The 26,465-nt window shown below is 39.7% G+C and overlaps 1 protein-coding gene across 1 annotated transcript in view; it reads right to left on the bottom strand.

Annotated features, from left to right (window-relative positions):
* Positions 1-2,978: 2,978 nt before the first annotated feature.
* Positions 2,979-26,465, bottom strand: part of CFAP58 (cilia and flagella associated protein 58) — a 55,462-nt gene continuing 31,975 nt past the window's right edge. The window contains exons 15-18 of the mRNA XM_069863849.1: positions 24,490-24,594; positions 10,062-10,181; positions 8,438-8,571; positions 2,979-3,948 (exon numbers count right to left, since the gene is read on the bottom strand). Coding sequence (XP_069719950.1) covers positions 3,828-3,948; positions 8,438-8,571; positions 10,062-10,181; positions 24,490-24,594 — 480 coding nt within the window. The 3' untranslated portion in view covers positions 2,979-3,827. The remainder of the gene's footprint in view (positions 3,949-8,437; positions 8,572-10,061; positions 10,182-24,489; positions 24,595-26,465) is intronic.

Genomic DNA, 26,465 nt, shown 5'->3' with positions numbered 1-26,465 from the left:
GATGGCAGGATCTGGTTTTGCTGCCTGACTTCTCTTTGTGACTCACCTGCTAACTTATCCCTCTGGTGACTTCACATGGGGGACAGGGGGTAGATCAAGGATTTCTTTCTCTCAGCCTCTTCTCACAACTATTTAGGGCACAACAGCTTCACCCTGAGACAAGCACAGGAACCAGCAGCCCGAGACGTGGCTCTGTGGACTCAGACAGTACCTGTTGGCAGCTGAGCCCCCGGCAGTGGCTCCTCATCTGCAGAAGCAGAGACCGTTCCTCTTGTTCTCTCGCAGCCTCCTTTCCTGTGCCACCTGTTCTCTCCATCCTGTGGCAGCCTCCTCTTTGAAAGGGCTTTGAAGACAGCACTAAAGCTGTTCTTGCGTCCTGCTGTCTTGCTGTCCTGCTGCTGCTCCCTGAAGGGCAGCAAACCAAAGCCAGCAGCACAGCTGAGCTGGTGAGCTGCACCCTGGGCCAGGTGGAACCACTCAGGGCTATTAAGGAGCATTCTTCTGGTGTGCCAAGGGCTCAGCCTGATCTCCCACCTCCCCAGCCTGCCCTGAGGTCCGTAGCTCTCAACACAACAAAGCCTGAGCTACAAGCTTGATTTCCCTGCTGTTGACTGAAAGGGTTCCCCGATTTACAACAGCAGGACTTTGTGCTGGGTGTGCAATATGTGCTCTTGCTGCTCTGAATTTGCAAAGCAAGCGTAAATTAAGGACTGGATTCTTGTGCCGTGTGTTCTGGTAGATGAGAGGTGATCCCAGAAGGGCCACGCTCCTGCCTTTGAAGTTGATAGTTCAGTGTGCAGCATCTTGTTTGGGTCCTGCTCGTACAACACGCTGAATATAGACCTGGCAGACAAGGTCAGAGCTTAAGTCAGACGGAAAGGTACATAAAATATTATATACATATTGAAAGAGCTCTGAAAATGAACAATATTACATACTTTGCTCACTGAAAAAGACTCCAGGATAGATTTATTGTGCAAGCTACTGAAGCAGCATCTGAAGCAATTAAAGCAAAGAAAGATTTCCTCTAACTTAAGTGCCACGGATCATAGCCCTTCGCCTCCATCTTTTCACATATCTTTACAGGAACAAGAAGTTGAAGATATACGCTTGCTACTTCTAGGCTTACATCTTGCACAGACTGGAATTCAATTAACATTACTCTGCAACAAAACTTGGAGAAGCACTTCAGAGCTGCTGCTCACAATGCAGAAGCAACTGAACAAATGATGCTCTCATTAACGCTCTGCCTTTCCCTGCTGTGCAAGCCAAATCCTTGAACACTAAAAGCACCTCAGCATCAGCTGGGTTCACAGGCACCCAGAGCCATTTTTCAAGCTCCCTGACTTTTATAGACCAGGGGGGAAGGGATTTGGTGTGCTTTAATCCATTCTACTACATGAACTCAGAAATGGTTTTGACTCTCTCGCACTATAAATTAAGCTGGCTGCAGTTATTCTATTCCTGATTATGCTGAAAGTTACTGGCAACGATTTGATGACTGTATTTTCTTGCTTTTTTTTTTCTTCTTTCCCAAATTAACCTGTGAATTTAGCTTCCCTGGTAGTAAGTAAATAATGCAATAAAACTGGAGAGAGTAGCCAACACGTTCACATCTGGATGCCTGAAATTGTGGATGAGCACAGTAGAAGCTCCTGTACTTTGTAGGTGAAATTTACTGCACTCACTTCCCATCCCTTCAGCCTGGAAGAACATGTTGTGCCAGAAAAACACAATTTTTTGCAGTCCTCTATGTTTTTTTTAATCTAGAAGACTCATCACTTTTTAAATATGAGTTCAGCTTTGCGAGTCATTAGAAAAATACTATTTTGCTCTGACTAGAAAACTCGGGTCAAGAACGGGTTGAGCAGGGAAGCTGTGGCTGCCCCATCCCTGGAGGTGTTCAAGGCCAGGTTGGATGGAGCCTTGGGCAACCTGATCCAGTGGGAGGTGTCCCTGCCCATCACAGGGGGTTGGATCTAGATGATCTTTAAGGTCCCATCCAACCCAAGCCATTCTATGATTCTAAGAATCATTTGGGGATGGAGCTTCTTGCCCTAATAATAGTTCAATCTGTGCAATGCAAGCTACCACTAAGTACATCTACAGATGGAAAATAATCTGTTTTATTAGTGTATTCATAAAAATGTATGGAAGTAGAGAATAGTCTACCTGCTCAGCTCTGCTTCCTTTGCTCTGACCATAACACCTTGTCTCCTGTCACAGAGGGAAAGATGTACACTGGCTTGGATTATCTCTGGGTAAGCTGTACAGTTCAGAGTGTAATAAAGAAGTTGCTTCTCTACAGCGTGATGGTATTCTGGGAGTCTAACTGTGCCTTTCATTCATGTGAATTAATAAATGTGACTTTGATGATTTAGTTCAGTACAAATTACTTCCCAGTGTTAGTAAGCGTAGTGGAGTTCAGCTCCAGGCTGGATACTCAGGACCTCAACAAATACCAGCTTTTAAAAGCCTCAGTAAAACCTACTCAGGATCCCATCAAACTCAAGTGCCCATGTCAGTTATTTGCAATTATTCTAACTATAAGGACATGTCAGGTACACCAAAGACACAATTCAGACAGCATGACTGCCCTAAAATGATAACTTTAGCATAATGCACTTGACAGTAAAAAAGCAATAATAGATATTTTGGGAACAAAAGAAAAATACAATGGATCTGATGACTAAGTGTCCTGGTCCCTAGTGTAAAAGCAAAGTAGATCCCCGTTGTATTTAACTTGATTCCTTTGAATTAAACACTTCCATTAAAAGTTTCCCGCAGCAGCTTTAATATTTAATTATGTATTCCACCAAAGGAAAGAACAAAATCTTTGCAAAAGGGTTCTTTTTTTTGTGTGCATGTGAAATATTTATCAGCATTTCTCTTTGGACAAGTATTTTTATCCCCCAGGCTGGGAAAAAGCTTCCATGTACAAATCAGTTTCAAAACATTTTATTTTATTGCTCGAAAGTTTTCTATACTTCAGCACCTCATGCCGTGACTTTGTTATTTCACTTGTTAATGAATGGTAATTAAATCTCTTTTGGCTGAAAAGGTTGGAGGGCTCCTGCTGTATCACAAAAACAATTTCTGAAAGTTACAAAAAATGCCCGAGTGTCTAGAAATTAAAGAGTAAAGTTTGCCATGTTTTGAGTCAAGTTTGAATCACTTGGAAGGATTTCTGTGGGAGAACAGCGTGTCCCCATCAGCGCGTGCAGTCTCCCCAGCTGAACAGACATAATTATATCACTTTGTGCCTACCAGAGTAAACAGAATCACATTCTTAATAACACAGATCGTGGCCACAAACTTCCTTGATCTTACTAACAACTGCAGACTACCTATTATAGACTACCTGCACAAAGAACTGCTACACGTGTACATCTAAGCAAAGACTTGTTAATTTTGCATTTGCTCAGTAGGGCTTGGAACATCAGCCTATTAATTTCTCTTTTTTTTCTCTTTGCTCATTTCTTTCAGCTGCTTTGAGTCAAAAGATAAAGGAGAAATAGCTACATAATAAGGCATTTTGTGGTGTTACAGTGCTAAACAGAGAGATGGTATTGAAGAGGAAATACCTGCATGGTCTCCACTATTCAGCTACACCAGTGTAGACTTCTGCTGGCAGATTTGCTCCACAGTTTGTAAACCAAAACTGCATTAATGCTACTATCAGATGCCCTCTCCTGAAGACAATACAGTGATTTCAGTGGGAAAGTTTATTCTGAATTTCTTCTAAAATTACAGTTTCTCAAACAACTCATCACAAATAGAGTTTAACAGGAAACTGGGAATGGGAATGTGACGAAATGAGTCCATTTCTAAGCTGTAATTTTGGGAAGGGGTCTGCTGACACCAAAGTCCCCTCTGGTGAAGCGAGGAACATCAGAATCGCGGCGTGGAAACTCAAGCTCCATGTCAGTCAAGAATTGCTCCTTATCCCTTTAAATAGAAACAAAGAAAAGGAAAATACATATTTCATTCTGCATCCCAGTGATGTTTATGAAGTGAGGAAATCTGTGTCCTCCAGAATTTCTTTGATGCAACCACATACCAAGAGATCATTAAAAAAATGATGATTAAAGCCTGTTAGGCCAAACTGCCAAGACTAGGTGTCTGTTTGGATCTAATTACAAGCCTGTTGATGTTTTTTGATATTATTAAAAATTAGAAATAAATGAGCTTTCTTTGTGCTGCTCCCCAAAATGGTCAGAGCACCTCATTAGATTAAGCTCCATGACTTCAGATTTCTAATCACCATCACATTCTATGATTCTATATTCCTGTTTTCAAACAAACAGCTACTTTCAAAGGCGCAGCAGGGAGCTATTTTTTTTCATTGCTGAATTTTAATGAACAAATAGCGTTATCTGTCTTCAAATTTTAGCAAAGTTCTAGTGATAATTGCCCTGCCTGTGACATTTGCAGAAAACTAACAGTGTGCTGTGGGCTTTCTGATATCCCCAGGAAGCAGCTCCAGCTGGGATCCAGGACAGCTGAAATTTGATGGCCTTAAGAGGAGGGAACAAGCGGTAGCTGGTTCCACTCTTCTGAGACTGGGGAGGTAAGCACAGCAGAACAGAGACACAGGGCAGTATTTCAAACTCACTGTGATCTACCTGGAAGTTTCAGAGAAAGGCCCACAGATAATTAAAACGCACCAAGCTGAGCTTTATGAAGTACTAATTTACCATAAGAGCGGAGGTCTTGCAGAAAAATGTTGGAGCCATTACTTTTATTTTACAGTCATTGACACAAAGAGAAACATGAGCACAATCACACTTTTGCAAAATCTAGCCCTGTCACAATATTTCACTTTCTTAGTGCCCAGTAAGGGAAAAGAAAACACTTCCTGGAATTAATACTTTACTCTTTATCCCTAAATAGCTGTGCTGGAAGAGGAGGAAGTTCAGAGAAACCCTGTAAGATGACTAGTTATGCTTCCTTTTCCAAATGTTACCCATGTGGAGGTGGGAGAAGCAAAGATGGCACAGACAAACTTAACCATGAAAATAATTTATAACTGTTTCTAATTGTATCAATGTAACACTAATGGCTGTGCCAGCTGACAGCACTAAAACCTAAATTTAGATGGCTTACACTATCTCACTACTGGGCTTCCAACTTTGGGGAGAGAAAATGATCCAGAGTCCATGTTCATTCTTTCCTTCATGCTCCCATGAAGACAGCCAACAGATGTGCTCATCAGTATGGAAAATTCTATGCAGCCAAATACTGTAATATATTACGCAGAATTAATGTGCAAGCAGCCACGTGCAAAAGTTTAAGTTACTCCTGACACCCTTCAGTGCAGTTATTTACATATGTAGGGGTGCAGGATGAGGTCTTTGGTGTGGATTTAAGCTTCACATTTTCTCACTGATCCTTTTAAGATCAAACTGGAACTCTGGTGCTTGAAGATACTAGGAAAAGTAGTGAAGCAGAAAGGGTGCTAGCAGTAGAAGGTGAGAAAGGGAAGAGTGAGAAGAAAAAAGAGGTAAGATGCCAGGGAAAGACAACGTTCAGAATCAGAGAGGAGAAAAAGAGGATTTTGAATTTACACCCAAAATCTTAAACATGGGATTTTCAGCTTGAACACAAAACAAAGCTAAATTCCTGTTGTCACTCATTATATTCCTTTAGCATCCCACGGAAAGCTGCATTAGTTTAGTATCAAGGCTTTAAATCACAAACTAGAACAGTCTAATGCAAATCAATAAAAGCTTTAGATGATACCTTTGTGTGAGGTTATCTGAGACTATTAATTCTCTTTCGTACCAGGGTAGTCAATAATGCTATTAATGCTATAGTCCTGACAGGATCCTCTTTTTATTAGCAAAACCAGCCCCATTTATTTCAGACATGATGTTAACATTAGCTGGCATGATAGCGATCAAGTCGGTGGGTTTGTGTCAACTGGGATTTAAAGCAACTGGGACTGTAGGAATCAAAACGCCCTGGTTCTCCGGCGTCTACTCAGCAGACAGTGCCTGTCCAGCCCAGTGGGAGTGAGGGACTCCTCAGGGAAGGATCTGACTGCATAACAGGCACTCTACTGCAGAAAGCACCTTTGCACTGGTGCTGAGAAACACAAAGCACTGTCTAGAGATAGGTACAGTTGGGCTTGATGATCTCAAAAGGTCCTTTTCAAGCTAGTTATTCTATTCTATGAGATCACAGAAGCTGCAGATACCCACTGATATGCCCAGTGAGGCCTTTGAGTGCACGTATCCTTCAAAGCAGGATGTGGTCCAACAGGTTTGATGGGAACAAAGCAATGAGGGACAGAGGAGAGCGAAGCCCAGCACCTGGTCACAAAGACAAGAGAAGTGCAAGCCAAGGCTTGCAGCACAGTGCTGGTAGCTTCTGAGCCTGAGGTAGGGGGCACCAATGTACCATCATCCTGCAGAAGCACCCCTTAGAGCATTTGAATGTACTTCCAAAACACCGATATCACAAAGACACCAGGCTTATCAGAGTACAGTCATGCCCATAAGAACAACAACCTGAGAAACTGCACTAATAGCCAATACGTCTCCTGAACCTATAACCAGTGTAATAAGTCAGGAGCCAATTGATCTCCGCCACAACATTCATAGAATCATAGAATCAGTAGGTTGGAAAAGACCCACTGGATCATCAAGTCCAACCATTCCCATCAATCACTAACCCATGTCTCTCAGCACCTCATCCACTCGTCCTTTAAACCCCCACAGGGAAGGTGACTCAACCCCCTCCCTGGGCAGCCTCTGCCAGTGCCCAATGACCCTTTCCGTGAAAATTTTTTCCCTAATGTCCAGCCTAAACCTCCCCTGGCAGAGCTTGAGGCCATTCCCTCTCATCCTGTCCCCTATCACCTGGGAGAAGAGCCCAGCTCCCTCCTCTCCACACCTCACTGAGTATGATTAACAGACCCAAGTTCAGTCATCATCACCTTGCACATCATTTTTGTTTTCTTTAAAGCAGTTATGCACCTAACAGGTCAAATTTTTTCAATAGTTACAACAGGAATTAATTCTAGATATGATATAACAAAAAAGTGGGTTGATACAATACATAGGTATGACACAACAACAAAACATTTTCATCTGATAAGCAGAAAGAAACATGATGCCAGGGACCAAAATGGAGACATTAAACTATTGTGAAGAGGATACTTAGCTGCCTGAAATGGATTATCAGGCATTATGGTAGCCTCACATATTGATCCTAAGGCTCCAGGAAGGCCATTAGCATTGCACAATTGCTGCTAATTCCAAACACTAAACATTCCAAACATTGTGCAATTTGCAGATGGACAAAAGTCACTGTTTGTCACCGACTATTTTGCTAATTTAGTCATCAAAACTGTTTGCTGGCTGAAATATGATTAAAGAAGAAATAGGTACAGGGAGGTTTGAATTATATTCAGCAACATAGAGAATTGTTGGCTTTAGCGTGTGAGGAAGGGACAGGATGAGGATGGGAAGGAACAGAAAGACAAAAGGCATACACAGAAAGAAATAGTAACAGATCGTGTCATCTGACTGCAGAAATCTAAGAAAATTGCCTTTAAAAGGGAAAATTGTCTGTAACTCCATTTTCAGAAGTAACCAATAGTTTTGGTGTCCCAGCCTAGAGATTCAGTATCAGAATTGTCTCATCTCAGCCCCTGCAAATTAGGTCACTATAGTAGGCCAGAAATTGGGCAGCTAAGATCATAGTCATCTTTTAATCAAGAGAAGAAGCTGAATACTCAGTTGTAGACTGAGAGGAGCAAGGAGGTGCCATCAAAGTGCTATCTATCGTATAGAGAGAAAACGATTACCAACAGGGAAGTTATTAGTCTCTACCTTCAAAAGGGAAAGACACCTGAGAAAGCCAAAGTCTGAGCATTGCTCACTTTTCTCCACCTGGATGTAGGAAGGGAACAAGAAGCAGATGGGCAACGCTTGTCTCTGCAATCAGTCCTAATGCTATCCACCACTAGAAAGGGATTCGTTAGCTCTCAGTCACACGTATCACATTTTGGAAACAACAGCATTCTTACGTCAGGGTTATGTAGTTACCACTTGAAGAGAGGTTGTCCCCTCTATCAGATGCTGTTCATTATAATTGTAACTCATAATGCTTGAGGATCTTTCATTCGATGTCAGAGATCAGACACTAATCTTTGCGCTCTGGGCACCGTCTCATTGGTATGAATAATTTAGCTGGACTGCAGAACATGTCAGCAACATTTCTGCTGGATGTTCTTGTCCTGGCCATAGATCATGGTAAATCCAGACCAGACTGAAGTAATATGAAAGATAACATTCAGGAAAATTAGGCAACAATATTCTATCACCTCAGACAAATCTGGCCATGTTCTGATCAAAAGGGTAAAGCAGAGTCTAAAATAAATGTGGCTTAAGCAGAAAATTGCGTAGACAAAACTGTTATTTTCACATACTTGGCCTGTTGTTCCTTGCGTTTCTGAGCCAGATATTTCTTTTTCACATTCAGAAGCTCTTTGCCAAGTTGTTCAATTTCATATTTGTATTCTTGGCTCTCTGATTTATACATATTCAGTTCCGAGGATAAAACCTAACAAAAGGCAAAAAGCAGAAACAAAAGATGTTAGTTTCACTTACACATAAGTTAGTAGTTTTACAAGCATTTTTTCCTTTCACATTTGTGATATAAGACATCACCATTTTCCACCATATCTCATTTTCAATCGAGATGTTCCATTGGCTCACCTCTGCTCATCTAAGGACAATTTACAAAATTAAGGCTATGCCATTTAACCACAATAAAACATGCCCCAAGCTTTATGGGAATGGTATTAATACATACATTAGCTCTTAATATTCTGGGTCACAAAACCAAGTGAAAACCCAAAAAGAAGATCTTAAAAATAACAAAGCAGAGATTTATTCAATAATAACGGGTTTTATTCACAGGGATCCACTTTGTTAGATGAAGTAATTTAATACAAACAGGCAAAGCAGCACCAGACAGAGTACATATGAATATAATGCTGCTTTCATGTAACTGGCAGACTTTAAAAACGGGATACGTAGTGTATTTTCCTTCCTTAAGGAGGAGAATAGCTTGACCTGGCACCACCAAATGCCATGCATGCCAGTAGGCTAGAGCATCCTGTTTCTGAAATACACAGTAGCAATAGACTACATTAAGAGCAAATGGGAAGCGTATGGAAAACTTCAAATCACATTCAGTTTAGCTAAACTTTGGCTCCTATTTTACATTTTCTACATTGTTTTTCTTCTCTGTGGAAAGCTAAGATTTGCATAACAGCCTCTTTGTTTCCTAAGGGCCCATCTGCTGCTGCAATTTTTTCCTCATGGTTAGTATAGACGTGATTATGATGCAGCGAACAGGAGATGATGACTTCAACAGAGAGAGGAGCTGTAGAAGTAGATGGACTCCTGGGGAGACTGATCAGTCATGCAGGCAAGAACAAGAGAAGATCAGCTTATTCTATCAAAGAATCACTTATTAATGTCACGCTTTCAAAGTCTCTCACAAGATTCAGATTCCTTCAGAACCAGGAAATTCTCCCTTCTTGTGATAAGGGGTTAGGACATGTTACTCTTGTCAAGCCTATAAAAGTTGCAAGTTTACACATTGCAAGAGAAATAAGAATTTAAGACTGTATTCTCAATATCATCCCACCAGTTTGCTAAAAAGAAAGCAAAATTACCTGCTTATTAAGGATCTTAACAATTCAAGAAAAGGAAAGAAGCAGCTTATTGGAAAACTAATGGTGTCTCAGAACGCCCATGCTCAAAAAGAATTTACAGCACTGTGCTGCACACTCATATTCTAATAATACTTTTCCCCTATTTTTAATGAAACAAACTAGCATAATGTGAAAATAAAGCTCTTCTACTGCTCTTGGTTCTCCCTTGGGGAGATGCAGTATTAACCTTATTTTCCTGATCTGATATACTAAGGCATGCACACTGATCATTGAAATATTTTCCTGAAACCTCACTCCCCAGGATCACAGGTGAAGTTGTTCTGCAATCCTGGCAGCCCCTCAGCCAGAGATAAAGGGCATCTCTTACTTTCAGCTGTTTAGTCTTCTCTCTGAGAGTGTACTGGTAGATCTGCAACTGTTTTGTCGCTTCAGGCCCAGGCTGCCGGGCTAAGACACGCTTCAATTCCACATAGAGTGTCTCCTTTTCCTAAGGGGGGAAAAAAAAATAAATAAAACAAACAACAAGAGAAAGAGCTTTTAGAGCTTTTATTAAAACTGCTAGAGCAGCAGCACAACCTGTGATGAAATCAACCTCACTGAAAAATGCAAATCCATCGGGAAGATATTTGCAGAAACACATCTGCCCAAGCGTCAGCCTTTCCTCACTAGCCATGAGGTATTTAAAGTTGTTGCAATAGCAGTAGGAAAGCTCATTAAGAGAAACATCCAGCTACTTCAAACCACAAATGAAATACTCTTAAACGCCGTCATCAATGATCACGCTACCACAGAGAGCATAAAAAAGAGTCCCTGGAAAAGTATCCACAGGTGGGAAATTAATTACCAGTAACTGTACTTATTGCAGTCTTTCTTCTTATGAACTACACTGCCTTACATTAAGGACCATAGCTTCATCCAACAGGATGTCAGCAGGATATAGAAACGTCACGGAAGGACTGTACAAAAGAATAACTTTTTCTAAAGAAAATCCTGCAAAGTACACTTGTGCACACACACACAGAGCATTCCCCCTTTCAGTTTAACTGCAGGGACTCTGGGAAAGGGAAAGAACATGTAAACAGCAATAGCTACGATAAGTGCAATTACTACCAAGTAATATTTTTTTTTTCAGGCATCTCCTCTCCATTCATGCTGGAACAGGGTACTCATGGAAACGGGATAAAGCCAGGCTCAGACAGAAACCACACCATGGACCCACTTACCACTTTCTGAACTGAAATGCTGCTTTTGGTTGTGTTTTGCCGTTGTATTTTGCTTTAGTCTGTGGAATAAAGCTCTGAACAGAGCCACCCTCGTAGCTTTTCACATTACAATAATTTTAGCATCAACCCTGTCAGACTAAGATTATTATTACTTAACATTATTTAGCAAGATCCCATCCTTGTCTGGTACCAGGAGAGCTAGAATTAAAAAGAAGGGTTATTTCACTGGAAGTCGGACTAGCAGACAAAAGATTTTACCAAAGAAAACAAAAATGCCAAGTAGGAGGTATGCTAGATGATTATTTATACTGGCTTTGACAAAACCGTTTTTTGCTTTTTTATAAGCTTTGTCTACAACTCTTACCACAGAATTCTTCTATTGTCATGGGAAACAGTGCCACAGCATCACATAGAATTGCGGCATTTGACCTTGCTCAGTGGCTGAACTAGGATTTTCAAAAGTGTCTTGTTATTTTGAAGATGTAAAATTATAGGTGTCCAGTCTTCAAAAGCATAAGGAGTCCAGAGGTTTTTTTACCTTAAGCATTTTATGAAAACTGTGCACCATAACAGTCACAAGTTGGGACCCCAGAATGGAAGCACTTCAAGTCATAAATTACTTCTGCAAGTGTGGTCCTTAAATTCTAAATATAACTGAGGAAGAGCTCTTTCTAAATGAAGTTCTTCACTTTTTATCTGGAAAATTCAAAACCTCCCGAGGCTCAGACTGGCGTTTGCATAGTGGCAAAAATTGCATTGACAATTCATTCTCAGTAGCGAGTTGCTATGTCACTACAAGCGGTTTCCACTACTACCTTTTCTTCCTGAGGAAGCAAGATTTTAGTGCAAGTTAAAAACAACAGCAAAAGAAAAATCTGCCTTGTCAAAAATCTGGCCAGTCAGTATTAACATTCCACCCCTGAATGTATCATAGATTTGTATTTTGGAAGAGTGTAACAGTAATTTGGATAAATATGGAGCAGCTGATGGATTGAAGGTCCTATGTGCAATTGTTTTCCAATTTATTTCTCTCCTAACCCTCTACAAGGGCCGACCAAGCTCTTCAAACATTGTGCAATGGTGTGTATAATAACCCCATTTAGAGACAAAGCGTGCAATTCTATTATAAGGAAAAATCTATCTTATGCAGCAGAGACTCGTTAGCTGTCCGATGTATATTGTGCCCATAATCCAGCAGAGGCAGAACCAGCTGTCTTATAATGCATATCCTGTCCTTCCTTGCTAAACATTGTCCATCTCTTTTACATCTAGTCAATTAATTTGTCACTGGGTTAGAAACACCGCACATCAGTAAAATGTTAACAGAAAATCGTGGATACTTTTTTCCTTATCAGCAAAACTTTGTATTCACAGGTTGGCATTTCTATAATTTCTGACATTTTACCCCAGGATGTAAAAAAATTCTCAAAAAATCTATTACTTTCAAATAATTTTAGAACGCTAATCACCAGAGTGAACCTAAGTCAGTCGCAAGTCTGGTCACAAGTTGGCTTGATCTGCAGCAAGAAGAATCACTTTTTCTAGCACAATCCTTCTTCAAAGGAAGGTATTGATGCTGCCCAGTGCAGCCCCATTTGCTCCTTGTTCCCTGCCAGGGGAACCATCAGCCCCATCAGACACATTCCCAAGATGACACCAAGGTATTTCACATTGGCAAAGATTGGGAAACAAGTCAGCAGTGTCAGGACAGACCCATGTACTTGATATCAGCTCTAAAGAAATGGTACTCGATTTTATGTCATCTTCTGCCTCACCAGGAAACTCTTAAAATGACGCCTCTTGTTAGTTGGCCCAAGTTATCATCCTGAGCCAGAGACGATGGATGATTGTACATTTAATGAAGATGTATTCACAGCAGAAATAGGCAACGAAGTCCCAGATTCCTCATTTTTATCAGCTTGTCGTTCCAAGTAGATAATTCAACAAATTTACCTGGCATAGCAGCACACTAACAACCTTCTCCACGACACTCACAAAAATCCTATTGTGCACCAAAAGCTTTCTATCACACAAATTAGCCACACTCACACACAAAAATCCCAAACCCTTGACTCAGAGTAAATTTCATTTACGGTAGCTCCCGTCTTCAGCAACTGAGCTAAAGAAAAAACCCCAACAAGATAAAGACATAGAACTAAAGTATGCAACGCAGTGTATGATGACAAATGCCAAAACATTTAACCTAGCTAAAAATCCTTAATTAGTGAGGTGGAGAAAGCAATATATTAACTCTGTAAGCACACTACAGTTCCTTGTGGCTCTGGTGAGGAAAACAAGCCAGTCAACGTACCACAGGAGGGTTCTTGTTTATTGGCATTATAACCAAAATGTCAGTGCTATGCTGAACTCTAGAGCCGTTTTGTTTATGATGCCACGCAGCAGCAGAGCATCCTTAAGGGGCTGTGATCCCTTTTCTGACGTGCCAGACAGGACTCTGAAATCTGAATTAAATACATACACAGGCATGCACATCTAGTCATAGTCATTTTACCTGTACAAGCTGCGCATACATTTGTGTACGAGTACGCCTAGTAGAGTAGCTGTTGGCTCAGGACATCTGATTACAACTTTTATGAAGTGTAGAAAAAATTAGCATACAGTAACCTTCACAAGTTTTATTACAATAGAAGAAAGTTGCTTCCAGCACTGTGAGAAATGTGCAATATAAACACTTTTCAAAAGCTCCTGCTTTTGCAAGCATCCACTTCCCTAGAACAGCTTGTATTTTCATCATCGTGTAGACCCTCCTTCAACTGTGCATTGTCAGGATTTTCGTTGGGTAAATTAATGCAGGTTTGAAACAGGACACTGAAGTCCTTTTACAATATGGCTTGAGACGTTCAGGTTTTCATGTTAAAATGCTGCCACCAACTTGAAGGAAACACTAGGATCACCTCCCTGTCTTTGGTGACATTTGTACCACTCTAGATAGAGTTAAGTTAAAACTGTTTTATGACTTATCCCTCCAGTTTATAATAATGCTTCTCAAGAGCAAATCCGTTTCCTCTGGCACAGAGCAGACTGCATCAAATTGTCTGCCATTTTCAAAACAGCTTAATGAGAGAGGAAAAACACCTTGGAGCATCTTTTAAGGTCTTCACCCTTGACTCTTTTTTGTAACAGTAAGAGCTAAATGCTTCATTATTACCACCTTCCAGAAACAACAAAGTACAAACATCCCCAGCCAAACTGCAATTGCAATTTGTTGTTCTTTTTCATCCTATTGCTTGGTGCTGGTACTGCTGTATCTTTCTTATGAAGTGTGTGGGAAAATGAGGAAGGGGTCCAATGAACAAATAAATAGGTTACCTATCCTCTTCTCCTTTCAACTTCTGAACTCTGAGACACAAGGATAACAATCTATCAGAAGCAAAAGTCATGGATGTCTCTTGCTGAAATAACACCTGCAATTCTGTTTTTACTATTGACATTACACACATTTATAAAATCATTAATCAGGGCAACTCTCCTAATCATGGTGTTTATACTTTACATTGCAGAAGAAGATCAATTGATTATTTCCTGTCCTTCTATGTTTGGACAGGAACAAACAGGTATGTATATACATACAAAGGAAAAGTCAGCTGTTCCTTGAAGGTGAGAATTATCCTTGGCATGGCATAGATCAATAGAAACATTCTAGCTATTTCCACAGTGCCTGCAGCTTGACAGTTGGGCTGAAGGGATCTCTAAACAAACTGTTGCTTCACGTTCTAGTAGCTGCTTGTCTTAAAGGGTCCTGAATGAGATTCAAAGTTTGATACAAATGTTATCAACAAGGAATCTAAATAGTCTCAGTGAATAACTCTACAAGGAAGACAGCAGGAAATATTTCACTGTCTAATAATTAAAATATATTGGAGTTTGAGCCCCAAGAAAGTGTCTTCTTCAAATGTAGACTATTTGACCTAAAACCTCTGTATTTTAAACATCAGTGTAAAAGCATATATTTTATCTTTTCAACATCCACTTAGATTTTTTAAATATCAGATGAATCCAAGGAGAATTATCACAGCTCTGCTGTTAATTATCTGTTCCTGCAGGTGGAAGCTTGGACAAGGATTCTCAGCCAACCCCGCTTGTGCTTTCACTTCTGCCTGACCTGACAGATGATCTCAAAGGGTCAAAGAACCTGCAGAGGTGCTTCTGGACATACCTGTCTGCAAGTTAGACACCTACATCTCCTTAATCACCTGCTTGACTTAGATCCTCAGATTTCCCTGAAAGATGAGAGCACTCAGCTTCAAGTTATTTGGTGTTCTGGAACAGATGTTTCAAAGTCAAGTCACCAGCTAAACCGACAAATACAGGTCTACCAAGGCAACAAAGCTTACATACATCTTTCTGACAGGATAGCAGAGCTTCTCTGCATAGGCCAAGTACCTCAGGGAAGAAAGAATGGTCTCCTATACACTTTGGAGCCCATTAAGAAATAACAGTACATCGAAGGAACACACATAACAATTCTGAAATAATTAATGCTTTTATATATGGCTTCTTTCAGGCTCACTTAGAGCAATGCTCTGTTATCCTTCTGTTTCGGCTCCCCCCGCCTGCTTCTTAAAACTCAAAGAAAGATAAACAGGACTAAAGAGCAGAGAATGAATCCCGATGACAACAACAGCACCATTCACACTCCTATAAGAATGAAAGTAAGTGATCCAAAATAGATAAAATCTAGTCTGAGCTATGGAATGTCTTTTTTTTTTGTTGGGGTTTATTGTTGTTGTTGCAACTATCATAGAAAACAATAATCCATCACTGAACTGGATGTGGTAGATTGTCCATATCTTGCTTGCTGAGAGAGGCGTTGGGAAGAACGCCTGCCAAAGGGTATACCTGAACAATAAAGACTTGCAGCTGGCTCTGGGCCACACTGTATAAAAATCGGTTTGCAAATGTATTGCTACACTGCCGTTGCCCTCCTTCAGAATTTGAACTTCTCTAGCAGCCTCTGGATGGCCGAGAGTCAGTATTTGATTGCTAACAGCGCTGCAAAGTTTGTGCATAGCAATGTATTCAGTCAGCACAGCAAGTCATTTACTTCCTCTAACAAGATAACTGGTTGATTAATATACTTTGCCCTGGGGTGCACAGCAGATTTATTTCCTTCCCAGATACATGCTGAATACAGGAATAAGGAGTAAACAACTTTGTTTTCAGTTATTTGTTATTTACAGAAACAATTCCCGAGCTTTTTCCTCAAGCTTTATTCTAGCTAACTATTGTTGAAACTAATGGCGATTTTGTCTAAGAATTTTAGGAATGGGTCATTTTACAAAATATTTTAAGTTTAATAACACAGGGCATCCAGGCACAGGATTTCTGGGTTCAAAACAGATGCAAGACACTTGAATAAAATATGTTGGTGATCAATGTTTCTGCTTTGATAGGAATGGTTGGACTCGATGATCCGGTGGGTCTCTTCCAACCTGGTTATTCTATGATTCTATGCTTTTCTGATGCAGATTACAGATAACAGGGATGTGTCTCAGGTATATACACAGCCTCCTCCTTTCAGTATCTGAATGCTGTTATATCTTTAAAATACCTATGCCAAAGTACTGCTTCCAGCCAGGGCAGTGATACTCTTCTCAGTCTACAAAACAGTCTGGACACAGAGTTACTACGTGAATTGTCAGAATTCACTAGAACTTCTGGAAGATGCCAGAAAAGAATCTGAGGCTCCCAAGCTCCCAGGAATCCCACGCTGAGTGAGCCAATACATCTGCTCCCCGCTTTTCAGAAACATCATGGCTAAACTACAACTGCAGGTTAGAAGCGTGGTAGAAAAGTCACAACCACAAGCCATGGAATATCTCAAGCCAATAACCTCTTCCATGGATGCTAAAAATCATGGACTGGGAGTACAGGTATTAGAATACAGGAAACAAATCTATGGCTGACATTCATTTATCGAGGATGGTATTTGTGTAATTAACACAATGTTGCATGATGTGGAGGGATGGCATCTGATGACCCACTAGAGATCTCTTTCAAGCTCAGACTCAAGTAAATACATCAATTCTCCTAAAAAGCTGTAAAAGTAGACTACTCACTTATGTACATTAGCCACCAATAAACACTAAGGGATTTTTACTCCACCTGCAACCTCCTCATCTTTGTAAATGGCACCTGAATATTTCTAAAACATCATTAGAGCAGCTAAAAATGGTGCAGATCACAGAAGTTAATCAGTTTTCTTCTAATTTCTCAAATAAATTTGCACCTTGCTTCTGTCCAAAACCATTTACCACAGGAAAACTGGTTTTGTTTATGAAGGCAATGCAATGCCACAAAGATTCAGTTAATATTAAACACTTCCACTAAGAAAATTCTTCACCAAAACCAATCTTTTAATGAGTAGGTAATCTGGTTTGCTTCCTAGTTTTCAGTGCCAGAAATATTTGCACAATTTTCATTGGAAAATTATTTTCTTACTCTAAAAAGCAGACTACTGTCTTCACCTGATGACTTTAAAAATCGATCAGCACCTTTCCTAACTTTCCTAACTAGGGTTTTTGAAAACCCTATTTAAACAAAAAAAAAAAAAAAAAGGCTATTTTCCTGGGAAGATTTTATTCTCTTCCATTTGAATTGCAACATTACGTGGGAGGAAGAAAAGAATGTAAATGTCAGTGTGTTTTTAAGAGCAGTTTATCACGCTATAAGTTTCTATAGCATAGAACATCATCTAATTCTAGATGGACTGAGATTAGAAGGGCTAAAATAAACTAATGCACCAAGAAGCACATTCAAAACATGCAGAAACAGAAATCTACTCCTTTCTGAGCAGACCTTAGGCAAGAACTGAACATCCTTCAAATTCCAATTGAATTCTTAAGGCTTACACAAAAAATACAAGTAGATATGTAGACCATCCATAGACCTTCAAACCGGTCACTTACCTGTCTAGTTTATGAGATGTGATTACTTATATCATCACAGGATTGTATATGAGTCCAGGTAAGTTGCAACAAGAATTAACTACAATTTGCTCAGTATGAATGGTTCTACCCCACTCAAAGGGTCCTACTGGATACATGATCAATTTTTTAAAAAAAAACAAATTATTACATTTATTAGAAAAATAATACCAGCATCAGAACAAAAGGCACTGAAGAAATTCTAATTATATGGAGAAATCATCATGCCGGGCACAGAAACACTAAAAAGACACTAATCCTTCAACTTAAAACCAATACCAAAATACAAAACATTTCCACTTAGAGTCAAAGTTAAAATCCCCAATCAAAGTCCTAGCTCAAAAGTGAACATTTCAAAAACAACAAAAGGAAAATAAAAGGATGGCGCAAGAAGGAAAGAACCTGAATAACTAGTCCTGAAGGATGACTCAATGCATTAAGTACGTCCATATGTCACTTCATGCTGCACTGGGACTCCAGATCAAATCAGATACAAGGAATTGGACTGAAATTAGTTTGATGGCACTAACTCTGCAGACTGTTGTGCATCAAAATATTGTGCTGAAAATTAAATATTTTTTGTTCACCACTAGTTAGAAATGAGTTAGAGCCAGAGTTCATGGGAATACATTAATTTTTCATTTGGAAAAAGAACAGGCATTCTCTTTGGAGTCCAAATCTAAATCAAGGCAATTCATTTGACACACCGGTGCCTAATTCTGCATAGCACTTGGGAAGAAAACTTTTTCTTCATGATCCATACCCAGCTTAAAGCCAAAAAGTAAATGTTAGGCCTGAGTCCTTACCGTATTTCTCATTTCTATATTCCAATAAAAATCCTTTGAAATTCTGGCCACTGACTTAAAACTGGAGCCATAAACTCAGAAAGACACACTCCCCCAGGTACTATTTACTCTTTCTCTATCTCTCTCTCTCCTTCCTTAAAATACATAACTACACTTAAGTTCTTATAAGGACAGAAAAGCCATTTTTCATGCATTTTTTTCCCCCCTTGCTGAACGGTTAGAAGTTTTGCCAGCTTAGCTTTCTCAGTCAGTGGTGTGATATCTTTGTGCTGACATGGCTACGCCACTGTGGGGTATGCAATTAGAAGCAATTATACTGGCAAGAAAGTCTTCTGCCATTCAAGAGCTGGTATAAGCTAAATCAGAAAAGTGACTTTTTTTTTTTTTTTTGCCAGGAGGAACGGTACTTTTAAGCGTAAAAAAGGCCTAAAGCTCAATATACTCACCCCTTTAATTGAGGGCTGAGAGAACCACTAGCTTCTGCTGCAAGATAGGGCATTAATCCAGTGCTTCCAGAGAAGTTAAATCCTCCAGGAAATAGAGATAGAAAAGAGCCAAGTCCTAGCAAAGTATAAAAAGCAAAAAAAGACAATTTCCCTTTTCATTTTCAGACCGAAAAATCCTTTCAAAAGGCTGACTTTATATATAAATGATAAAGGAGCAGTAAAGAAAGGACTGTATTTTGGCAGCAGACTTTGCAGTTCACCTGTAAGTTTCAGTGCGTACAAAGCACTCTCTCCCAAACTACCTCTGCTAAAATCTCTCTACAGGCAACATGACAGAGAAACAATAATGGGCAGGTCAAAAGAAACTCTTGGAGATTCTACAGTCATTAGTTTCCTGAAGTGAATTGCAGTTATTTTCATAAAAACAGACAACTACCAAAAAAATCCCTAACACAGACTACATACCCTACATGTAACATGTAAGTTAACCTCTCACATCCAAGTAGAATCTATACTTGGCACTAAATAGATATTTTACCCTTTCAAATCTGGCATATCTCAGCTATTCTGAAGATGTGCAGATAGTACATAGAATAAAACTGAACTGGGCCCTAAGAATACCAGAATAAAGGCAGGTAAGAGGAGTATATTCTCCTGTTTTCCCTAGCAGGCTGTTTGACAAGAAAATCTCTTACCTGGCCTCTGAGCACACTTTTCTGCATTACATGCTGTATAATGGAAGCTACATGAGCACTGTGAGAGCAATGAAGAACCTAGTAGAAGCATGCTTCTTGAAACCATCAAGCTAGGGAAAGAAATTATTTTCAGAAGGACTAGACTGTCATGAGCTGGGCTGAAAAAAAATATCATACATGATTGAATACATAGTATTTTTGATACTAAAGGGGCATAAAAAAATTCGTATAATAAGTATATGGCAGCAAATCCCAAAGCTTGTCCATTAGCTGGGAGCAAACTCTAGTTTCAGTAGCTGCCAACCTGCATAAACCCACATGGTAACACGCTGTTCAAAAGTAGATTTCTTTATGAAACTATAGTACCATCTCTGAGAAATAAAGATGGTTACGTATATGTTCCAACACTATAGCAACAAGAATCTCAAATGGGATAGAACAGCTCTAGTACCAAGTTAGCACGAATGAAAAAATATCTGCCTATTTTGAGTGTTTAGCTACCTATTGTTACTACTGAATTGAGTCACGCCTCTAATTTATTCATTCACACACCACTATAAGAGTGGAAATGATTTTATTCCCTTCTTACTTGATGCGAGCCATGCAAAAGCTAAGTAACCTGCCCAAGGTCACAGAGAAAGTCCCTTTTGCTTTCTCCTCCCTGTAAACTCATAATATCCAAACCAAAACTTTGCTGACTTACGCTGGCTGCTGACAGCAGCATCCCCTCTGCTCCTCCTACTCTGTCAGTAGGACCATCAGTTCTTTGAGGGGATTGAAACTCAACACAAGGACACGTGGGTGCTACATGGCTGTAATCACCAAGTCAGATATAAGAACTAATTGTGCCTTTTGCCCTTGCACTCTTGGAAACTATGAGCTCAAGACCCTAACAGGCTGGAAACATCACATCCTGACTGCCCAGTCCTAGTCTTTGATTGTTGACAACTGAAAACAATAGCGATTAAAAACATATATGTAGAGAAGAACAATACTTTCACTACTACATGCAAGGCTTAAGTGAGACACATTTGTCTCTGCCTCCCTCCATAAATAATCTTGCTTGCACATCTTTTATATCTTCTGAGTTGACTGACAACAGAGGTAAATGACTTAATGCAAATCTTCCCACTGCTATCCATTCTAAGACATGCAGCTGAATAAAGTTCCACTCAGTCAGACATAAAATCAAATTAGAGTTCAATCTGAAGGGAAAGAACTAAACTTGAAACAAATAAAGAAGCGCATAATTCAGTTCTAATGGGATAAGTTCCTAAAACCACAATAATCGTAACCCTAACAAGGTAATACATTGCACTGTGAGTTTAACACATCACTGTTCAATATGCAGTAGAGCAGCAGAGCTTCACGTGAGGAAGTTGCCCCACGTGCAAAGTAAGTGGGGTTTTTTTCAGTTGAGATTTGTTCAGCAGAGCACTTCCGTTAGTAATAATTAGACCTCACAGCTGTACAACACATTTGGCTCATATCACATGTGTTCACAAAGACCTTCACCCTTCATTGAAGACCCTTAGTTAATACACAACATCACTCTCCACAAAGCCCAAAGTAATACTCAATGGTTTAGATAAGAACAAAAAAATACCGTATCTTTCAACAGCACAAGTTTAGAAGGAAAGCAACGACTCAGACATAGATGCTGGCTAACTCTGAAGCAGCATGTCCTATGTTTGGCAAAAATTCCATGGGATTTTTATTGGCCATAAGTATTCAAGACCTTGGGTTTGGATCTGACTTTTAAGACAGCATTTTTTATCAGCACAATACTCATAACTGTAAGAACATCTGAGTTAAAGGAGAAAGTACGACCAGCTGCTTTGCAGCTACTCTTCAAAGTCTCAGGATGTCCACATTTATTTGGTGCATGAGAGCTGATAGGTTACAACCCAAGATGCTATGCCTACAGGGGGCAGATAAATCAGAAAACAAGAAAAGAGATTCATAACTTCTATAACACAGGACATCTTTCTACACCTTAATAAAGTGTTCAACTCTGAAAAGCCATTCTAAAAAGGCAGCATTCATCATGTTGCATATTCAATACCTCTCAATGTGTGATACAAAAAAGCGTGCCCTGCTGACAGGCTAAGAAAGATATTTTTGCTTAGGATTTTAAACTCAAGCTGGGTTCTTCCTGTACTGTCAGCAATCAAAATTTTCTGACTGAAATCTAGCGAAACATTCTTTTAATTACATAGCACAGATTATAGCATGCTTTTACAGCTGCATCTTTTTCAAAGAACCAACAGGTGAGAAATAATGAAAAAGCTAATAAAAAGAAGCTGATCAAATACACATCAGGAGCAGGTAAAGTAAGCAGATGCTTTCTACATGAATCTATATGCTGTGATCCTTACTTAGCAAAAATTTCCATTTATCTATCCAGCTCACCCTGAAACATTGTTCCCTGCATAAACCAGCTTTTATTTAAAAGACCATTTGCAAAAAAAAAGTAACAGTCAGAAGACAGAACCACAGTGCATACAATACAAATGGAATCATTTTTCCTTACACAAAAATTATGGCTGGCTAAGGATGCAGCAAGGTGAATACCCTACAAATCAAACTGCAGTTTGCTGACAATGGGCTCGCCCATTTCCAGACATGGGTTATTTTGAAATTTGAAAGGTTTTTTTATTACTCAATATTTAATCTGCATAGATGTTTGTGCTCCCTTTTATTTCTACACTGTGATGTGAGGGAATTTAAGTTACATAATATGCACAGACAGAAATCGTAGACACAGACACTCACAAGCTTCACCTTCAACAAATACCCTATTTGCCAGCATGGAGGCTGCACACGCATTAAAACAGTTACGTACAGCAAGCAAGAGACTAAGATCATCTAAATCTTCCCCTCTCCAATTTATAGCCATTCCCCCTAGTCCCATCACCACAAGCCTCTGTAAGCAGTCCCTCTCCAGCTTTCTTGTAGCCCTTTCAGATACTGGAAGGCCACTCTAAGGTCTCCCTGGAGCCTTCTCTTCTCCAGGCTGAACAGCCCCAATTCTCAGCCTGTCCTCATACAGAAGATGCTCCAGCCCTCTGATCATCTCTGATCTCTGGACTCATTCCATCAGTTCCACATCCCTCTTACGCTGAGGATTCCAGAACTGGACACGATACTCCAGGTGGGGTCTCACAAGAGAGGAATAGAGGGGCAGAATCACCTCCCTCAACCTGCAAAGGTTGCTAAGGATCTCATTAATAATTATAGATTAGTAATTAAATTTTACATAGCCAAACTTTGGCTTAAATCTAGTAAAATAATGATAATAATAAAAAAAAAAAGAGTAGAGTTGCTGTAGAAGGACTGCTGCATAGACAGAAAGATGGTGCCAATGGCTGGATATAGTAATGTAGGCTCAGATAATCGTTATTTCAATGATTTTTCTTGGGCAGGCAACTTAATACCTCTATATCTCAGTTCTTCACCTCTAAATAAGGATAACAGCTAAACGGGAGTACACTAAGGCAAGACACGTAATAGAGACTGTGTAAAATCCTAACAGAATTGCATTTGTGCATGGGTAAAGCACAGCAAATTTGAATCTATTTTTACTACAGTTTCTTTAAGCTAACAAAATATTTCACTGACAGCATTTCAGCGCTATGCAACAGAGATTACATTTTTCCAAGCAAAAGCATAATATACCATACCGAACCTTCAAATTAAATTGCAGATTTATTTTTTCCTATGAAACAAACAAAAAAAGACAAAGCCTGCCTCAATAACATCTGCTGAGCTTCTCCTCAAGTCAGAAGGAGCTTTAGGTCACATTCTGTTCTTCAATGAGTGACACTCAACATAGTCATCAAGACTATTGAGGTATTTAAGACCAAGATGTTAAAATCATACCTACAGCCAGAAAGCTGTAACCATTGCTGCTGTCATCATAGATAAGGAGAAAAATTACCCAGTTTTACACCTACAGTTGAAGCCCAAAGACAGTCCTTTTTTGTAATATTTGATAGCAATATTTGCACTACAGGAATAGAGTCTCTCCTTGATTCTACAAAATAAATCTTACTAGTATCACTGGAGTTAAGTGACATCTGATACACTTAAAAATGTAAGCTAACACAAAAAATATTTTTTTTCCAAGTTCAGCACAAAGACCTTGAAATCAAACATGGTGCAGACAGCAACATATCTTGGGCAGCCTCGTCTAGTGGGAGATGTCCCTGCTTATCACAGGGGGGTTGGAATTAGATGATCTTTAAAATCCATTCCAACCCAAACCATTCTATGATAAAACACACAGCTTCCGTAGGCCAAATGCCAAGCTAAGCGCAAACAGAATCAAACAGGGATTTTCCTCCACGTCCTGGTCATAGCAGGCACTTTCAAAAGGACAAAAAAGCCTTTTCAAAAATCCAATGCAGAGATCAAGACATGAATTGACTAAACCAAACCTACATTTTCCAGAGTTGTAGAGGTATCAGAAACAAGATTATAGAAATCAACTAATTGGATAATATTTGTTCGCTTTCAGTGAGTCAGTGCTGCCATCTAAAGCTGTCTAAGGGGCATGCAAAAGAAATCCAAAGTCACCCATCTAAATAACACTCAGGAAGCAAATGCGAGCAGACAGAGAATGCAAGGTAAGTCAAATGAGTTAATAACGTATAATAAAATAATGATGCCACAGTACCTGAAGGAGCATTTTTTTCTCTACCACTTCATCTGTCTTGCTGATAAGCTGCTTCTGTAGTCGCTGTATTTTCTGAATTAGCGCATAGGTATTTGGGTCACTGGCCTAGACAGGAGCAAAGCAGTCTCAGAATTTATACACTATAGCAAGTTAGCGTTTGTGCTTGCAAATGAGACACACTGATATCTAAATGTTAAAATACAACAAACGTAAAATGAAGGGGGAGAGAGGTGAAGTTTCCTAAATGGCTTTTATACAAGCAGTCCCGAAACTCGAATCCCTGCCTCTTGAAGGTCAGTTGAGCATGTTCGTGTCTAACACTTACCCTTATAAAACCTCCTCAAAACTAAAATGAACGGCAGTCCTTCCAAGCTAAACCCTCAAAGCACCAAAGATTGGGAGAAGGAAAGAAAATGAGGTTAGGATACCATTTTCAGCAGAAACTGAAACTGGTCATTGACATATAAAGAGCAATGCAAGTACTCGTCACTGTTTTAAGAACTTCAAACTGTACCAGCTGAGTTTTAAGCAAAGGATGATTTTTCTCTTGATCAAAAGAAAGAATAACTGCAATAAAGTATTATGAAACAGGTTGAGAAGGAACAAATTATGGGGGCACGCTGATGAGTTATTATCAAGATTTAAAGTGTGGAATCTCATTCTTCAGTGGAATTAGGTACTTAAAAAGGTGACAGTGTCAGCAGGATACTGCTGCCCTCTATCTACATAGTCTATAAAGACCATGAGCTAGTAGATGTCTCTCCTTCCCTTTTCATTCTTTTGCCACAGACTACATCTGGAGGAAGCTCTAAGGAGCAAGCAAGTAATTCTGTGAGAAGCAGCCAGCAAAGCTTACTTTTCCACCACTTTGTATCTTTTTGTTGGATCCTTTAACGGATAGCGAAATCTGACTGATTCTTTTCCCCACTCAGAGATTCAGGACACCTCTCTCCTATGTGTTTCCTCCTTTCTCATATGGTTTCTCTAATGACCCATAAGGATTAAACTCACACTGCAGTAAAGGCTCCAATAAAATCCCACTCTCTGCATATTTGCCTGAGTTTATAAGGAACTTGGTATCTTGTGGCTCTTAATCCTTTGTCTGATTTTATCTAAATTGACTAATCAATTCAAGTGTAACTGGGACACTAATACAGATACACATGAAGTACTCGCAACACAGCATAGTTTTCTGACAGATCAGGCTAAAAATTAGTTCAGTTCTCATGACCCACTCAATCCTTGATTTTTTTTTATTTTTTTTTAATAGCACTGCCCAACTGTGGCGCCAATTTGTGACAACTGAAGTGATATGGGGGCATTTGTTCATTAGGAATTGAACCAAAACACCATTAGGATTATTTCATATAGATTTTGCCATCTGCTGGCCTTTCTGTGTTCCAAAGACAAACTAGTAACCTGTTATCAATCTCTTCATACATTAACTTTCCCAGCACTGGATGTTTTTGACTGGGCTAATTTTCCGTTGTTACAAGGTGGAAATTGTACCTAGATGTCTTTAACCTAGTTCATCATCCTGCATTTTATCTCCTTTCCATGAGAAAAGCTAAGCACACCAGTCAGCCTTAAAGTCAGCATGTAAAGACCAGAAATTAACTATCATGCTAGCAAGCACAGCCAAAATATTCAGAGCTCTGCTTCTGTAGGGACTACCATGTTGCCACGCATTATTAGAGCAGCTGAGCAACCCAGGCTGGCATCATATCAGAGATCTCATGCAACAGAGAAATCTCAGCTGGCTCTGACTTACTCTGAAAACATGCAGCAATGCCAATTGATGTTCATATATTTGGTCTGTGCCCGACAGATTTTTATTTTTCCCCTTCATTTGGCGGATTCAAGTGGTGTGAAAATTTAGATTTGCTGTTTGCATAACAGCTGAACTCTGATTACCTGGCTATTTTTGGGAGCCCGCCACTGTTTACGTGGAAGCCTCTTTCCTCGCAGATGTAATT

This window comes from Phaenicophaeus curvirostris, chromosome 9 (assembly GCF_032191515.1).
Source record: "Phaenicophaeus curvirostris isolate KB17595 chromosome 9, BPBGC_Pcur_1.0, whole genome shotgun sequence".
NCBI classification, from domain to species: Eukaryota; Metazoa; Chordata; class Aves; order Cuculiformes; family Cuculidae; genus Phaenicophaeus; species Phaenicophaeus curvirostris.
Note: the sequence above shows the minus strand (reverse complement) of the source record. Positions and strands in the feature narration are given on the sequence as shown.